This window comes from Lynx canadensis, chromosome B4 (genome assembly GCF_007474595.2).
Source record: "Lynx canadensis isolate LIC74 chromosome B4, mLynCan4.pri.v2, whole genome shotgun sequence".
In the NCBI taxonomy this organism is placed as follows: domain Eukaryota; kingdom Metazoa; phylum Chordata; class Mammalia; order Carnivora; family Felidae; genus Lynx; species Lynx canadensis.
Genome location: NC_044309.1, coordinates 14,411,111 through 14,428,838, shown reverse-complemented (window position 1 = coordinate 14,428,838; position 17,728 = coordinate 14,411,111). Strand labels below are relative to the sequence as shown.

The 17,728-nt window shown below is 39.1% G+C and overlaps 1 protein-coding gene across 1 annotated transcript in view; it reads left to right on the top strand.

The window, feature by feature from the left end:
• ITGA8 (integrin subunit alpha 8) overlaps positions 1-17,728 on the top strand; it is a 188,166-nt gene that overhangs the window by 127,771 nt on the left and 42,667 nt on the right. Inside the window, 3 exon segments of the mRNA XM_032593834.1 lie at positions 1,996-2,088; positions 6,559-6,635; positions 12,126-12,206. Coding sequence (XP_032449725.1) covers positions 1,996-2,088; positions 6,559-6,635; positions 12,126-12,206 — 251 coding nt within the window.

Genomic DNA, 17,728 nt, shown 5'->3' with positions numbered 1-17,728 from the left:
CTCAGGTCATGATCTCACGGTCCATGAGTTCGAGCCCGCGTCAGGCTCTGTGCTGACAGCTCAGAGGCTGGAGCCCTGTTTCAGATTCTGTGTCTCCCTCTCATCTCTGCTCCTCCCTTGTTCATGCTCTGTCTCTCTCTGTCTCAAAAATAAATAACCGTTAAAAAAAAAGTTAAAAAAAGAATTTAAATACATGCTAATACTATCTTTCAAAGGAGAGAGCATTACCAGCTTTTTCAAAATATGTTTCTTAGCTGTCTAGATACTAATGTGTCATGCAAGTTATTTAGAGAGAGCATATATTAAGGTGCCTCCAGATATCAGTCAGTTGCTCCTTTCTGATCATTCTGAACAGACTTTTCAGTGGGTGTTCCTACCTGGTTGACTGCAGGAGGGAGGATGTGTGTGTGTGTGGTTTTTAATTTATTTTTGAGAGAGAGTGTGAGCAGGGGACAGAAAGAGAGGGAGACACAGAATCTGTAGCAGGCTCCAGGCTCTGAGCTGTCAGCACAGAGCTGGACGTGGGGCTCCAACTCATAGACTACAAGATCATGACCTGAGCTTGAAGTCATACGCTTAACTAACTGAGCCCCCCAGGCACCCCCAGGAGGGAGGATTTTATAGTTAGTTGTGTTTCCATTCATTTCAGCCCCGTCTTAGCAAAGCGTGTGATCCGCTTCTGCAGTCTTCTGACACCATTTACTGCTCTGTGCCCAACACGGCTCCAGGCACTGGGAATAAAAGAGATACAAAAACCCCTGTCCCCCTGAGGTTAATTTTCTCGAAGCAAAATTAACAAAATTTTTCACCTTGATGTCTGGTTGTTTGTCTAGCTTCTCATTGTTTTGGTGTTGGATCTTGGTTTTTCTCAATGAAGTGGGAAGAATGGGATAGAGGGTGATTTCTGAAACTTTTACATGAGAATTCACATTACTTCCTTAAATGAAATTTCAGCAGAGCTGACAGATGGACAGACGGTTCTCATACTTAGAACGCTCTTCCTTCCACGGACCTCTCCTGGGGCGGAAATTCCCAAAAGGTTGCTCCTTGTGAAGGTCCTCCTGTTGTCAGCTTATCTCTTGGTATGAGGATGACGGGTCATGTTAGTGGCACTTCGTAAGTTAGAGGGAAATAAGGGGTGAACGTTTGTAGCTATCACCGGAGGTGGAGCAGGGCCACAGGGACATCAAGTTTTGAAAAATGGAAAGGGACTAAGGGTGGACAGCAAGGTGTGGATTTCGAGGCAGCTGGGAGTAGCATCAAGACACGAGAGAGACCTGACACAGAGGGAAGAAGTTCAAAGATAAAGCTCCCTCACTTCTCCCTTTCGTTTGCTGTAACCTTGAGAACTTGTCCCGCACAGAGCTCTAAACGCCTCTTCAAACTTGAGTTTTTATACTTTCTGATGAGAACAGGCTATAAGGGGAAGAAGGGAGACGGGAAGCACTGGGGAAACACGAAAGCGTTCTCTTCCCCTCTTGAGTATTTAGAGGAACGAACAAAGATCGTGTGTCACCTCAAAATTAGGACCATGGTGTGTAGGAATCTGTGTTCAGAGCAGTTCTCTTGCACATGCTCACCGAGGCATACGATACCCTCTGCTAATAGCCGCCATTTCATCTTGGCAAGAATAAATTTGTTCCGTGGTGGTTACTCATCTGTGATCCTCCTGGCCCAAATTTAACATTAGCAATAGTGCAAATAATTTCTAAAACGTTCCTTGTTGCACGTGGTAAGCATTTTGCTCCTCCGTGAAACACATCGCGCTTACCGCTCCAACCTCCTTCTAAAATTAAACTCTGATCTTTTTGTCTCCCAAGCTTCTCTTCCGAGTTAATGGTCACCCGTGAACTCCTGGGCACGGTGGCCCACACAGGTGTTTGAAATCAAGGGAAGCTTGCCGCCCACACCGAGTTGCCTTTGTGACAGGATGTAACTTATTTGCCACCCCCCACCCCCACCCGAGCTCCATGCTGGTGTTCTTTCCCACTGCAGGGGCTACGTCCACTGAGCTGTGAGTACAAGATGGAAAATACAAGCCGGATGGTGGTGTGTGACCTTGGCAACCCTATGGTGGCTGGAACAAATGTAAGAGAAACCCAGAAGCCCTTCCTAAGTTCTAATTGCATTTTAAAGACAGCTCGTGGAAAGCGCCCCCACTGGCACTCAGCTGTTTAGCACCTGGTGATGAAAACAAATTAGGCAGGAAAGGACCAGGGGTGGGGGGGGGGGGGGGGGGGGGATTATATCCTATACAGGGTGGGAACCCTGAGGTTAAACACACGAAAAGATGGATATTTATATGCTTTCTCTTTTGATTTTACTCTTAACATGTCTTTTAGATGGATACATCTATGAAGACTTTTTTTTTCTTTTTTACTACAGATCTTTTCTTGGGATATTTGTTTCTTTGAGTCTCACGGCAGTTCAATTATTTCTTGGTATTCCGTAAATGACTTAAGAAATAACATAAGATTTTAGCAAAGGTGATTAAACTTGGATTTTTGACATACGTCCCGTATGGGTATCATTCACAGGATTTTCGTATTAAAAATGTTACCATGATCTAGGTTTTGAGTCATCTTTGCCAGGTCTATATTTTCCATGCATTTGAACTAGAGAATAATACCGACATGTGTTTGTAGCAAGAAAAAGAGTTAATAATGATCTGTAATGTGAATTTGGAAGAATAAAGACATGTTTTGTTCTTCTTTCCTTGTTTCCAGATTTAGGAACTTCTCATTCGGGTTTTCTTGTGGACAAAAAATAAGTTAATTTTATGCAATTGCCATTTAAGTACATATAGTAACTCGTTGTAATTAATATCCCAGTGGACATACTTATTATGAAGTCATAAATCAGAAAAAAATTCTGAAATCTGCAAATACTGAATATTTAAATGTTTCATAAACTAAACATATGTATTCCTCTGTTTTAAATTAGATATTTATGATTATCAATGAAGTGGCCTATTTGAAAAAAATTCATAAAAATTCATAATTGCATAGGTTTGTATTAGAATAGCTTCCCAAAGTATATTCCAAAGAGTGTTGATCCCTTGAGATACGGCTTTAAAAGGGAGTTCTGTGGTCACTGCTGGGTATCATATTCTCCTCTGGAACATTTAGGTGCACATTCGCATTTTAAAGGTGCTTAGAAGTCCTGCAGTAAATAAACCTTTTAGCCCAAGATCTCTCACATTTATTTGAGCATTTGAAAGTATCAAGTAATTCCTATTCCCAATTTTTACTTTAGGGTATTCTGCTACAATATTTTGTTTTTTAACACTCTAAAAGTAAATAATATTTTTGCTTTTTTACACACTTTTTACACTCTTTATTTAAACTCCCAGTTATTTATAAAGTGTGCCAAGCTATAGTCTGGTAAATTCACTTGTTAGGCCAAAAGAAGTAACTATTTAAATGAAAGATAAAATTTTATAACAGTTTTTTATTAGCTAACATATAGTGATTGCTCTCTGTGTTATAAATGCATCACTAAGTACTTTTTTTATGTTACCTCGTTAAATTTTCACAACCAACAATCCCATTAGTTGAGTATTTCTCCTATGTTATAGATGAGGAGATTGAGACTGAGAGATATCAAATAAATTTCCCCATATCACACAGATAATGAACAACGAAACCAAGATTCGAACCAGGACCTCACACAAGGTCCATGTTCTGTCTGGTCTGCAAAATTGGGAAAAGTATTTGGATAAAAACTAATGAATAACAGACAAGATGAGATTTTTAAACGAAGCCATGAAAGACAGAATGGGATTTCTCAGCTGCGAAATTGGGACATTTTCCATTAGAATCCTTTTGTCCAGAAACTAATAAATCCTTTTGCTGGTTATCAAGAAAAATCCAATCACCTAAGTTAGCATGAAGAAGAGGTATACCTAACACTAAAGAGGAACAGATTGACATGGGAACCGTGGCATTTGCATAAAAATTTATAAAAATGACCAGGCACTCATTCCTTTTTCAGTATTACAAGTGTTCAATCTCAACCAGAGATCATCCAAGATCATTAATAACAAAATAAAATCTTGGAGCAAAACTGGCCACTGGTGTCATTCAAAGTGGAGGGTAAAAATGCAGTGTGGTCTTGACCATGGATGTGTTTATGTGAAATGATGTCTGCCCATTTTACCAGCAAATAATTTTGGAAGTCAAGGAGGTAAATTGTTTGTATTCATTTATCTGTGAGGTCTCTAGTGGAAGAAACCTAATAGCTTTCTTATCTCACCCTTTAATGCCCTTAAACACATCAAATTTTATTGCATTCTGTTTTCTTTTAAAACACTTTGATTATTTACTTCTTCATTTCATACTTAAAAAAAAATACTCTCAGTGGATCGTAGTAAAATTCCAAATATAAAAGCAGCCCTAAATATTAAAAAGCATCATAAATCACCAGAAACATTTAGTTAAGTCCCACCCAATATTTAAAAAAAAAAAAGTTTTCGAGTGACATTTTATTTTAATTTAACAAAACATTCAAGGTAGTATTCAGAAGTATACTCCTGATTTGTAAGTAGTAATGTCATTTCATATAATAGCTATAGTCATATAAAATAGGTGCCAATAGGATTTATAAAAACTTGGAAAATCTCTCAAGCAGGAAGACGAGTAAGTGGTGGTTCAGCAAAGTTCCTTTAGAATCAACGCCCAGATATTTGGTGTTTGGTTCTAGCTGAGAACACATGTGTCTCTTACAATATGAAATTGTCATATCTTTATTGTATCTTTGTCCCAGGCTGAATTGTTCTGTAATGAGGACCGACATTAGCCAGGCTTCATCCCAATAGAGTAAGATCCCCACCACTGGAACTGTTGTAGTGCATCCCTCTGTATGCCTGGTTCCAAGCTAGAGTCTGACAATATCAAGATGAAAATATACAACGCCCATTCATTAAGAAACTCAACATTAACACTATCGGAGGTTGCAAAGAAGGAGATGGGGGAATAAAGAGAAAATTTCTGCCTGACTGGGCCTGTGGGATCGGATAGTATGTTGCAGGAGGATCTCTCCTCCTGAGCTTTGAAGCATGAGTAGAACGTCTTCAAGTAGAAGAAAGCAGAAAAGTTTTAAGGTTTTCAAAGAAGGGGGGAATGTATGTGCAAAGTCCCAGGGGTCTGACCAAAAATTGCACATTTGATATCATAAAAGAATTCATCATGGCTGGGGCATAAGGATGCATAGGCTTAATAGATACACATGGGTTTAAATCCCAGCTTTGCTGCTCATCAGTTGTGATACCTTGGACGAGTCACATTGAAATGGGAGAATCACCACATTTAGGAAAGTTTGGAGCAGTGCACTGACATGATAATATAAAGCCAATGGGGCAGTGCCTGGCTTGTAACACATTCAGTAAGGGCTAGGGAAATGATGACGATTTATGATTAGAATGATGATTTATTATTAGTTCATATTACTATGGTTCATATTAACACGAGTTTTTAATCAATGATCTGAGTCTCAGGGTGTAGTGGCCTTGAGTGCAGGTTCCAGAGTCAGCTTGCGAGAATTTCAATTCCAACTCTACAGCTCATTTGCTGTGCACCTGGAGGAAGGCACTTGATCTCCCTAATCCTCAGATTACTGCTCAGAGTGTAAAATGTCACCAATCAGAGTACCCACCTCATGGGGTGGTTGTCATGATTATGTGAGACAAGGCATGTAAGGCTTTAGCACAGTACATAGGAGAGTAAGTGATAGAATTATTGGCTCTTATTTTTACTTCCTTATTAATATTATCATTGGACTAATTTTCCCCAAAGTTTTAAAAACCTGTCCTCAGATTAAAAAATAAGAGCAGGTTTAAAACTTTGGGAAATCAAGAAAGGTAGAAAAACAATCCCTATGCTCATAACCTTAATATTATTACCATAGCATAGTATTCTGGTATATTTTTTTTTTTTACAATACACCGTCACTCCTGTACAGTCATTTTTCCACCAACAAACTTTTAAAACAATACCTGAAACACACTGCATGTACAACTTTGTAACCTTTGTCTTTATCGGTCATCGTTCCATAAGAAGCATTTTCCACGTATGTGCGTAGGCGTCCCACCGAATGACCCAATTCGCAGTCAGTTTCAATGACGCCGTAAATGTGCATCAAACACAAGCATTACAGTTTTCCAAATCAATTGCCTCTTGTATATTTAGGTTGTTTTTAATTTAGCACATGGGAAGGTGGCAGGAGAATTCGTACAGGACTAAATGAAGAGAATGAACCACAATGTAGAGGGACTTGAATGTCTGGCCTCTGCAGTCTTAGTTCCGTGACTTCCTCTAGGCAACCCCCGGGGTGGAAGCAGGGAAAAGGGCAGCAATATGAGATAGGGATTTGCAGGGATGATTTTTATTTTTTTATTTTTTTGAGAGAGAGAGGGCACAAGTGAGCGAGGGGCAGAGAGAGAATCCCACCAGGGGCAGAGAGAGAGGGAGAAGTGCAGGGATGATTTAAAAAGATTTTTATGCTGTGTATATGGTCCCTCCCTGTAATAACCTTAGTGTCTTGTGATTTTTTTTCTTTTAGTACTCTCTGGGCCTCCGATTTGCAGTTCCACGTCTTGAGAAAACAAACATGAGCATTAACGATCTCCAAATCAGAAGGTTAGATCTTTAAATGCCTAAAATCATGGTCAGCATCCACTATTAGAGAGATCCATAGTGAGATGAATGGCCACGAATCAAACTCCTTAACCTGAAATTAGAATCCAGACTTTTCACAGATCATTTTTTGTGTCGGTTTTTTTCAGTGTTGTAAGTTTTTGTTTGTTTGTTTTTGGTTTTTGTTTGTTTGCTTTTGAAAAGAGATCCATTCTGTAAGCCAAGTTATTTTAGTAAAATTTTGTCCTGGGTACCCTCGCACCCTGGTTTACCTCCATTTTTCCTGATTCTGATTTACATCCTTTCTCCCACCCTCACCAACACCCCAACAATATCTCTGCCAGGCTCTGAGCTGGGGGTCATTAAATCCCTGAGAATAAATCTCTGCAAGAAAGCATAGATTATGCGTTTGCAAACTTGAAATCTAACTTGTCAGGAATGAATGGGTCTCTGACGGTTTCACTGTGAGCCCCATGGCAGGAAGCAGGTGAGATTCAGAGGACAGAGCCTTTTTTGGTAACTGTAAGACAAAGCATATAGGTAGCTGCCCCTTTTTTCTAAGACTGACACTTTTCAGAGACTCAAGTGTGACTTATCTTTTCACTGTCTATTCTGTTTGTTCCTTCATGGCCAAAAACAGTATTTAATGAGTGGAAAGACTTGGAGGTAGCAGTGTGCATAAAAGCCCAAGTGTGAACTTAAACCCATTAGCCAGTGATGGGATAAATGTAATGACTCCAGGCCACTATTAAAAGAAAAGGAAAGTGAATGGAATACAATATATCACAGTCTCTTCATGAAATGATCCAATTAGAGAAATGTAAATGTGCACAGTAAGACACCCTGTGAAATACAATAATTTTCTGTGGTCTGCGATTTTAAAAGTTTGAACAACATTAAAAAAAAAAAAGTTTAAACAGCATTGATGTCGACAGCACATACTCAGCTGGGTGAACCCTTGTTCTATAACACAACTCTGAAGTCAGTATCTACAATTTGGTCCTCAAATACTAGTGTGCAATATGGATAAATCTCTACACTTATCTTCTATCCTGTAAGAAGTGATTAGAGAGTGATGTTGTGCAATGGATTACTTTTTAATAGCTACTTGGATTAAAGGTTTCTATTTTTTTTTGTTAATATATAAACTTGGGGGCACCTGGGTGGCTCAGTCAGTTAAGCGTCCGACTTTGGCTTAGGTCATGGTCTCATCGTTTGTGGGTTCCAACCCCATGTTGGGCTTAGAGCCTGGAGCCTGTTTTGGATTCTGTGTCCCCCTCTCTCTCTCTGCCCCATCCCCGCTCATGCTTTGTCTCTCAACAATAAGTAAAACGTTAAAAAAAATTAAAAATAGTAATAAAATAAAATATATAAACTGTATAAGAACATAGCAGATTTTTAAAATCTGCAACCTGCGGGACGCCTGGGTGGCTCAGTCGGTTAAGTGTCCAACTTCGGCTCAGGTCATGATCTCATGGTTCGTGAGTTGGAGCCGCGTGTCGGGCTCTGTGCTAACAGCATAGAGCCTGGAGTCTGCTTCAGATTCTGTGTCTCCCTCTCTCTCTGCTCCTTGTCTCTGTCTCTCAAAAATAAATAAACATTAAAAAGAAATCTGCAACCTGTATCACAAACCACATCCCCTAAATTTTGTGATAGATTTCTAAGAAGGAAGGTTTTTCTCACCTACCTTACGTCCTTTCCTGACCTTAATTAAGTCTTTTTAAAAATTTAACTTAATATTTTCTGCTGATTCTTAAGAGATTTAAAAAATTTTTACCCATATTAGTGATGAGACGCTGACACAATGATTTCTGTAATACCATTTTACCAAAAGCATATTAAATCACTTCTTTATGTCTACATAAATGTATATTTTCCAAAAGGTTTAGGTAGTCCTAAATATTTTTATTTGGGGAATCTTTTGCTTATATTTTTAACTTTTTCAGAAAAAAAAAGTAAAGGCACCCTATACTGAGAACCATCACTCCAGACAGCAGCTTAAAGTTTCTGTTTCTTACCATTACTGTCTGTGATGTCAGTCCCACAAATGGTATGAAGATACATCCTCACAAAATAGAAATCATTTATTTAGAAATAAAATCTGTTACAAAGATGCAAAGCAAATTCCTTGACACATCCTTCTTACTTTTGATTGCAGCTACAGATAACAGAATAAATGAAACTAGTAGTTCACTCTGGGGACAAAGGACAACAACTGATATTCCAAATGCCTTCCCCAGACCCATCCTGGAGATCATCCTCCAACCAGTGAATTTAGCAACAAAGTGCTAAATTTGATGGAAGATAGAAACGGTCACACTTCTAACATCTCGCTTCATCTAAAAGAGTGGACCATGATGATATTCCATCCTTACGTGCTATAGAAACTCATGACTATTTTTAACATTATTCTGAAAAAAACATAAAAATGTGGAAATGAAGGAAGAACCAGAGAGGCTACAGGAACATACATAAAGCATCAAATTCCAAAAACAGACATTTCCAAGATAAAAATGTTTGAGAATACTTAACACTCAAATAGTAAAGTATTCACGAGTGAGCATTTATCTCCATGCCTCGTTGGCAGACTCCAAAGGCATAAATAAATATTTATGGATGGTGTGCGTTCAATTTAGATGTTTAAAACCAAAAGCAAATTAAACCAAATATTCTGAAGTCTAAGTTCTTAAGCTTTTGACCATATTGATCGCCATTACCCACTTTTAATGCCCCTTTCCACAAACAGAACCCAAAGAGAAACGGGCTTTATGTATTAATCAACTTAAAATATTTCATGTTACCAAATGTTTTCATTAAATGGTCTCTTCATGCCGCAGCTCTATGTGACATGTAAACATTCTCCTCCCTGTGTAGAGCGGGTCTCAGATAGCAGTTCCCACATACAAACAGGTCTTTTGTGATATCAGTGAAACTGCTTCCTCGGCAGCGGTGAAATGAACATCGTATTGTATTTGCTAACATTCCAAAGACCACAGAGAGTACAGAGGGAATGTTAGAAAAGAGGGAACAGTAAAGAAAAGGAAAATAGCATCAGAGTGATAAATGAAAAATGTGTTTATCCTTGGTGCATGACATGGGGCGTAGTTGTGGAGAGGAAATCCATTATTCCCATGCAGAATTAGCACCGACAGTATAAATAGCTCAGCATCCCGGACGGTGATGGATTGCTTGTTTGGATGTAGCAGTGGTGTTAGTGAAGGAGGTTTCCTTCCAGGAAAAGAGGTCAAGGAAGCATCTAAGTTGTATATCAAGCCTGGTGCCTTTCTTACCGGGAGATTTTGTTGACACCACTGGCTGATGGCAGTACCTAGTGTCGTGACAAGGCTGTGTGACAGAAGATGATTTTGATTAGCCAACCAGGTTTCGTCTCCACATCTGCCATTGCTTTCATTACATGGTAAAATAGCCTCCGTAAGCTTCATGTTAGACTCCTGTCCAAAGATGATTTCAGGGCTTGACATCTGCTGGCTTTTTTTGTGAGTAAAGACAATTGTGTCATTTAAACCACGTGGAAACAAAACACAATGAAGTTACAGGATCGCTTAAATGAAACGACTTTTTTTTCATCATTTTTACATTCACTGCTGCAAAGCAGTGTGAACTAGAAAATAGAACCAAGTCTGGGTAACGTGTGCAACAATGAGACCTAAATTTCCAAACTGAAGAGTTTCCCATAATGCATTCAGAGCCATGCAATGTACAACAAGTACACTTAATGACTTCTTGCTGGTAATTAAGAATTCTGCCTTTAAAAAAAACCCCAAAAACCTTTTTAGTTAACTGATTTTCCCCAGATGTGATAATAATAAAGTGGCCTGGAAACTGGGGTTCAAACTTTGGTGAACAAGTCCCCCTAGGCTCATCACTAGCTTAGTAGTGATGCCCTATTGCAGGAAATGAGCCTGACATTGGCCTGTTTATATCTTTTATGTGTGTTTGTGGTTTAAGTGGCCTTATCAGTATATACAATCAGACAAGACTTTTCAAAAGCATTGTGGGGATGATTCTGTCTCCTCCTCCTCCTCCTTTGAAAGCTGACTTTTACATCTCCTTTCCAGCTCCCACATTTGGGAAGCTTCAAAAGCTAGTCAGAACATACCCTATTACCACTCCTGCAGTGTTAAAGCAGTATCCATTGAATCTGTGTGAAAGTCAATGATGAAAAGCGGACGCTTTCTCTTCTTAATGAGACCTGGATATAAACATGACCTGTCAGTGGTGGTGTGGCACATCTGTTTGCTGAAAGCTGCATAATCTTGGGGATATGAGGGTGACTTCAGTGAAAGCACAAGAGAGTAATAAAGGCAAATGACATCTGCATTCAAAGCTCAGCTACTGGTCAAGCCTCTCATGAGACCGTGTTTCATTTTCTTTACTGCCCGCTTAACACGGGCATCTTTTTTTAATTTTTAAAATATTTTTATTATTTATTTTGAGAGAGAGAGAGAGAGAGACAGAATGCGAATGGGGAAGGAGCAGAGACAGAAGGAGACGCAGAATCTGAAGCAGGCTCCAGGCTCTGAGCTGTCAGCAAGGGCCTGACGCGGGGCTCGAACTTGAGAACTGCGAGATCATGACCTGAGCTGGGGGCGTAACCAACTGAGCCACCCAGGTGCCCCAACACATGTATTTTTCAAAAGCTAAATTTCATACGTGATTATTTGCTTGAGAGGAAAAAAAAAGCAGACTTAAAAATAATTTTGCCACTGTTCTAAGAAACATCATTAAACATTCACCTTCTATCTTGAGATTCTTGATGCCCTGGAAAGCATCGATGGCCTCTCCTAATTGCGTCAGTCTGAGCTGCCAGACTTCCTGGGGTCTTGCTTCTTCCTGCCATCGTCATTGGCTATGCTTCCAATTCAGTCCCTGCCCCCCACCCTAGTCAGCCAGTGAGCATGCAGTGAATGTGCACTTATTTTAATATTACTTCAGAAATAAACCATAAGGAAGATAAATTTGCTGCCAAAACAATGTATGGTATGACGCATTCCAGAGCCAAATGCAAACGCTTTTTCCATTATGTGCTGCTCTTGGATTATTCTTGCCAGTTTCTTCTTTTTAGCATGGAGAATCAGGAGTTCACTGTGCCGTCCTTTCCCATTTGATGGGCAATAAACATGATGCACAGAGAAGTTAAGGAATGTGTCCAAGGCAGAAGGTGGAAAACGAATTCAGCTCACTGCCTTTTTGGTTTAGCCATTGAAACAAAAAAGCATTAGCTTTCCTAGATGTCTGTTGTGTTTTCAGATAAGATGCCGCCTCATGGAAAGTTACATTATTTTTACCCATAGAAAATCTTAGCATTTCCACTTTCAGATGGTTGTGATTTCGTAGAATGGATACGCCATTGTTTCTGAATGACTGTATTAGTAATGTTTGTTATTCTTTTTATATAGGAATGTTTTTATGATCATATGTTGTAACATGGCTGAGAAAATATATTGAAATCATATTGTCGCTGTGTTTTAGTTCCAACAAGGACAACCCAGACAGCAATTTTGTGAGCCTGCAAATCAACATCACTGCTGTAGCTCAAGTAGAAATAAGAGGGTAAGTAATAATCAAGATATTGTAGTAGTTATACTATAATAATGGCTTCCTGTATGTGAGAGTTATGAAAAACACTAGGAAAAACTATATGGAATTTTCCTAATGCATTAGCAATCACAATTCACTCTGGTTATAAATTTCATGCTTTTCTACCCTTCATTAGCCTTCCATTAAAAACTAGAGTAAACCCTGTATGGTAATTGACTCGAAGGATATCAAAACAAGAGATCACTTTACTCCCCAAACTGACAGTTCAGTAATCAGACTATAAAAACTAGTGGTAAGATGCCAGATAAAATAGACAGACAGGTGATACCCTGAGAGTCTCACTTCTCCAAAAATTATTCTGGAAATATAATGAAAACCTAGCCTCACCATACCACATCTTGAGTTTAACAAATGGCCAGCTCGTAGATGTGAGGGTTGATGGGATCTCCGTCTTATATCTTTTTCCTTTTGTCCTATTCCTTGAAAAATGTACCAATAAGCAATCAGTTGAGAGATGAGAGGAAAGTGGTCAAGTAAAAGGCTTAGAAGAACTACTATCTTGGGAAATCCATGCCTGGGGGATGAAAAGACATTAGAAATGGAGGGCATAGAGTTCTTACCTTACACAAATGTGGACCTCAGTACACATGTGGAAGAAGGTGGGAAGGGTACCTGCTTAGAGGTAGAATTTCAGGATCAGACAATGTACACTAACTTTACTAAATAGTACCAAACTTGGGGCGCCTGGGTGGCTCAGTCGGTCGAGCGTCCAAATTCGGCTCAGGTCATGATCTCGCGGTCTGTGAGTTCGAGCCCGGCGTCAGGCTCTGTGCTGACAGCTCAGAGCCTGGAGCCTGCTTCGGATTCTGTGTCTCCCTCTCTCTCTGCCCCTCCCCCCCCATGATCTGTCTCTCTCTCTGTCAAAAATAAATAAACATTTAAAAAAATTTTTAAAAATAGTACCAAACTTTTTCAAAATAATTATATCAAGTTATCATTCAAAGAACTCTCCACTTTGTTAACTAAACTCACAGAATGGTCGAGTTTTTCATTTTGATGGATAAGAAATACTATCTAACCGAAGGTTCAATTTGCTGTTCCCCGGTTCCTAAATGAGACCAAGTAGCTTTTTCATGCATTTGCTGACTCCATTCTTCCCAAATTGGGTAATTTCTGTTCATTTTTAAAGACACATTTCTACTAAGAGACTTTTTTTCATATTCATAGGAACTCTTTTCTATTTTTTTAATTTTTAATATTCATTTTTTTGAGAGACAGAGAACGTGAGCGGTGGAGTTGCAGAGAGCGAGAAGGGGACAGAAGATCCGAAGCGGGCTCTGTGCCGACAGGCTCCGAGCCCGAAGCAAGCTCTGAGCTGATGCAGGGCTCAGACTCACAAGCTGTGATATTACGACCTGACCTGAAATCAGATGCTTAACCAACTGAGCCACCAGGCGCCCTCTTTCCTATTCTAGAGTTGAGACACTAATCCTTTATCTGCTACGGAGGTTGCAAATATCTTTTCAGTTTATGGGGTTCATCTTTTTTTAAGTCAGGTTTATTGAGGTATAAATTATATAAAGTAAAACTCACCCTTTTTTTTTTAGATGTTCAGTTTGAAGCGTTAAGACACCACAAGGACGTTCAATGTAAAACAGTTCTGTCACCCCACATAGCTTCTCATGCACCTTTGTAGTTGACCCAGTCCTCACTCCCAGGCTCTGGAAACCTTGATCTATCTTCTGTCACTGTCTTTCCAGAAAAATAATATAAATCTACTCCTACAGAATGTAGCCTTTTGAATCTGGCTTCTTTCACTTAGCATAATGCATTTGAAAAAAACACCCATGTTCGTACATGTATCAGTGGTCTGTTTCTTTTTATTGCTGAGAAGATTCCACTATACAGAAGTCCCGTGAAATGTTCATCCATCCACAGGTTGGTGAATATTTGGGTTGTTTCCAAGTTTGGGGCTATAAATAAGCCTGCTAGAGGCATTCACATACAGGTCTTTGTTGGGGTATTTGTTTTCACAAATGGAGTGCAGTTGTATGGCAAAGGTATGGTTAACTTTACAAGAAACTGCCAACCTGTGTTTCAAAGTGGCTGTGCCATTTTCATTTGACGTTCCCACCCCCCCCCCGCCCTCCCCACCCCCGGCAGATGAGAGTTCCAGCTGTGCCGTGGGATTGTAGGCATGTGCTTGAGGTTTGTTTTTTTTTTTTTTTGTTCATTTTTATCCATTGTAATAAGTATGTGAGAAGAATCTCATGGAGTTTTAATTAGCATTTTCTAATGACTGGTGATATTGAGCATCTGTTCACAACTCATTTGCCATTAGGGTTCTCTTTGAAGTGCCTTTTACAATTCTGCCCGGGGTGCCTGGGTGATTCAGTCAGTTGAGCATCTGGCTCTTGATTTTGGCTCAGGTCATGATCTCACAGGCTCTCTGGCAACACAGAGCCTGCTTGGGATTCTCTCTCTCTCCCCGCTCTCTGTCCCTTCCCCCAGTCACGTTCTCGCTCCTCAAAATAAATATAAATTTATAAATAAATAAACATTAAGAAAACCAACCTTATAATTTAAAAAATAATAATTTTTAAAAATAAAAAATTTTGCCCATTTATTATTGTCTATCTTATTATCAAGCTGTAAAAGTTCCTTATATTCTGGATGCAAAATCATCTATCAGATATGTGTCCTGCAAATATTTTCTTACTGAAATATTCTTTCAGTTTATGGTTTGGCTTGTTATTTTCTTAACAGTGATGTTCAAAAAGCAAAAATTTTTAGTTGTATGAAATTCGACTTTAAATATTTTATAGTTTGCACTCTTTTTGTCCTTTGTAAAAAAAAAAAAAAATCTTTGCTTTCTGCAGAGTCGCAGGATTTTCTATTGTTTTCTTCTACAAGTTTTGCAATTTTACATTTTGGTCTATGATTAAATTATTTTTTAATCTGATCTGAGGTAAGGTCCAAGGCTCACTTTGGTATAAGAATATCCAATTGTTGCTATGCTATTGGTTGTCAGACCATCCTTCCCCCATTGAATTGCTTGACACCTTTGTCTATCTGTGAAGCTGTTTCCAGACCTCCCATTCTGTTCCATTGATCTACATGTATAATAAGTCTTGAAATGCAAGCAATGTATCCTGAGATCTCATAAAGTCACTTACAAATTCTAGTAGCTTATTGTTTGTTGATTTCCTAGAATTTTCTATAACATTCCTTTCTCATCTGTGAATACAAAGTTTTATTTTTTATCCTGACTAATCTCATCTGTATGTGCAAAAGTTTAGCCAACTCCAAAGTTCAAGGGAATAGTACCCACAAGAGATTACCCTTACTTCTTTTAAAAAAATTTTTTTTAATGTTTATTTTTGAGAGAGAGAGAGAGAGAGAGACTAAGTGCAAGTGGGGGAGGGGCAGAGAGGGACACACAGAATCTGAAGCAGGCTCCAGGCTCTGAGCTGTCAGCACAGAGCCCGACGCAGGGCTCGAACCCACGAACTGTGAGATCACGACCCGAGCCGAAGTCGGCGCTCAACCGACTGAGCCACACAGGTGCCCCAAGAGATTACCCTTACGTCTGACACCAATTGCAGATTTGAGTGGTTCCCCAAACCCCCCTCAGGTTTGGTAATCCACATAGAAGAACTCACAGAACTCACTGAAAGCTATTATACTCATGGGCTCAGTTCATTACAGGGAAAAGATAAAAATTAAAATTAGCCAAGGGAAGACGTGTATAAGTTGGAGCCTGGGGACAGTACCACCAGACACAAGGCTTCTGTTGTTATCCTCCATGGAGTCAGCACATGTTAATTTCCTCGTATATAATAGTATATATGGAGTATCCCCAACCCAGGATCCAACTGTGATTCCCCAATCACAGTTTTTATTGCCTACGTAGGCATGACCGATTCATTGACCACTTAATTGATCTCAGTCTCCAGGTTGTCTGATATGATGTGATCAAGCTCCCACCCTGAATCACACTGTTGGTCTTTCTGATGTGGGCAACTCTCACTCTAAATCATAGTTAGAATATCCAGTGGGACCCAAGACCCCCAAGAAAACAAAGATACTTCTTCCTCTCAGGCATAAAATTTCTAGAGCTTAGATTTTACCTCTCAGAAGCTGAGGCCAAAGGCCAGACCAGTTTGGGAGAAAGGTTAAGTTGTTTACTATGTAGTTATGCCTTTTATTTCTTTTTCTTCTCATACTGCACAGTCTAGGAGTATCAAGGCAGGATCAAATAGACATGGTGCAAAAAGACATCTCTGCCTTGTTTTTAGATCCTACCTTGATCTTAAGGGGAAACATTCGGTTTGTCTTTCAAGGAAGTTGTCTGTTTCAGCTAAGTTGTTACATGCATGGCTCATGATATCTCTCATTTGCCCTTTAATGTACGTAGGACCTCATCATTCCCCATATTGGCAATTTGTATCTTTTACTCCCCCGCTGCCCCCCCTGCCGCCAGTCACTCTAACGAGAGTTTAAAGACCTTTCCAAAGAGCCAGATTTTTGGTTTCATTTTGGTTTCATATTTTTTCTTTCTTTTTTTTTTACCCTCTCTTTTTAATTTGTTTGTTTGTTTGTTTTCTATTCCATTGGCCCTTGCTTTTGTTATTATTTCCTTCCTTCTGCTCACTTTGGGTTCAATTTCTCTTTTTTTCTGGTTCCTCTATGTAGGAATTAAATCATTGACTGGAGACCTCTCTTCTTTTTACATAAGCATTTAGTGCTGTAAATTTTCCTCTAAGAATTGCTGGAGCACATACCAAAATGTGAATATGTTGGGTTTTCAGTCACAGCGTTTGTAATTTCCTTTGTGATTTCTTCCTCAATTCATGAGTTGACTCACAGGAAGTGAGTTTGATTTATAGATAATTGGAGCTAATCCAGATGTTTCATTTTTGTGCATTTCTTATTTAACTCCCCTGTCTGAGAAAAACACTAAAGAAAATCAGAGAAGAAATAAGCATTTTTGTACTATCTTATTTGACATATTTTTAACATTTATACCTTAGAATACATGAAATGTTGTCTACTTCATTAAGCTTAGTTTTTCTTTGTTTTGCTAACCAAAATAAATTGAAACTTTTTAAATTCCAAAACAAATTTTAAATTGGGATCAATTTTTATTCCATAAGACATAACTCAGTCCAAGGTGGCACAGTGTGTAAAATAACTGTATTTATTCTTATATATCCAATTTGTAAGACAAATATTTACAAGTGCATTTCTGCCATCATTTATGATGACACCAATGTTTCTAAGTTTAAAAAGAAAGACATTTTCTATTCATTTTACCAATATTCAAAGCAGGTCATTAAAATTGGATTTCTCATCTGGGTGCAGGTTTTTTTTTTATTTATTTTTTTCAACGTTTATTTATTATTTTTGGGACAGAGAGAGACAGAGCATGTTCGGGGGAGGGGCAGAGAGAGAGGGAGACACAGAATCGGAAACAGGCTCCAGGCTCTGAGCCATCAGCCCAGAGCCCGACGCGGGGCTCGAACTCACGGACC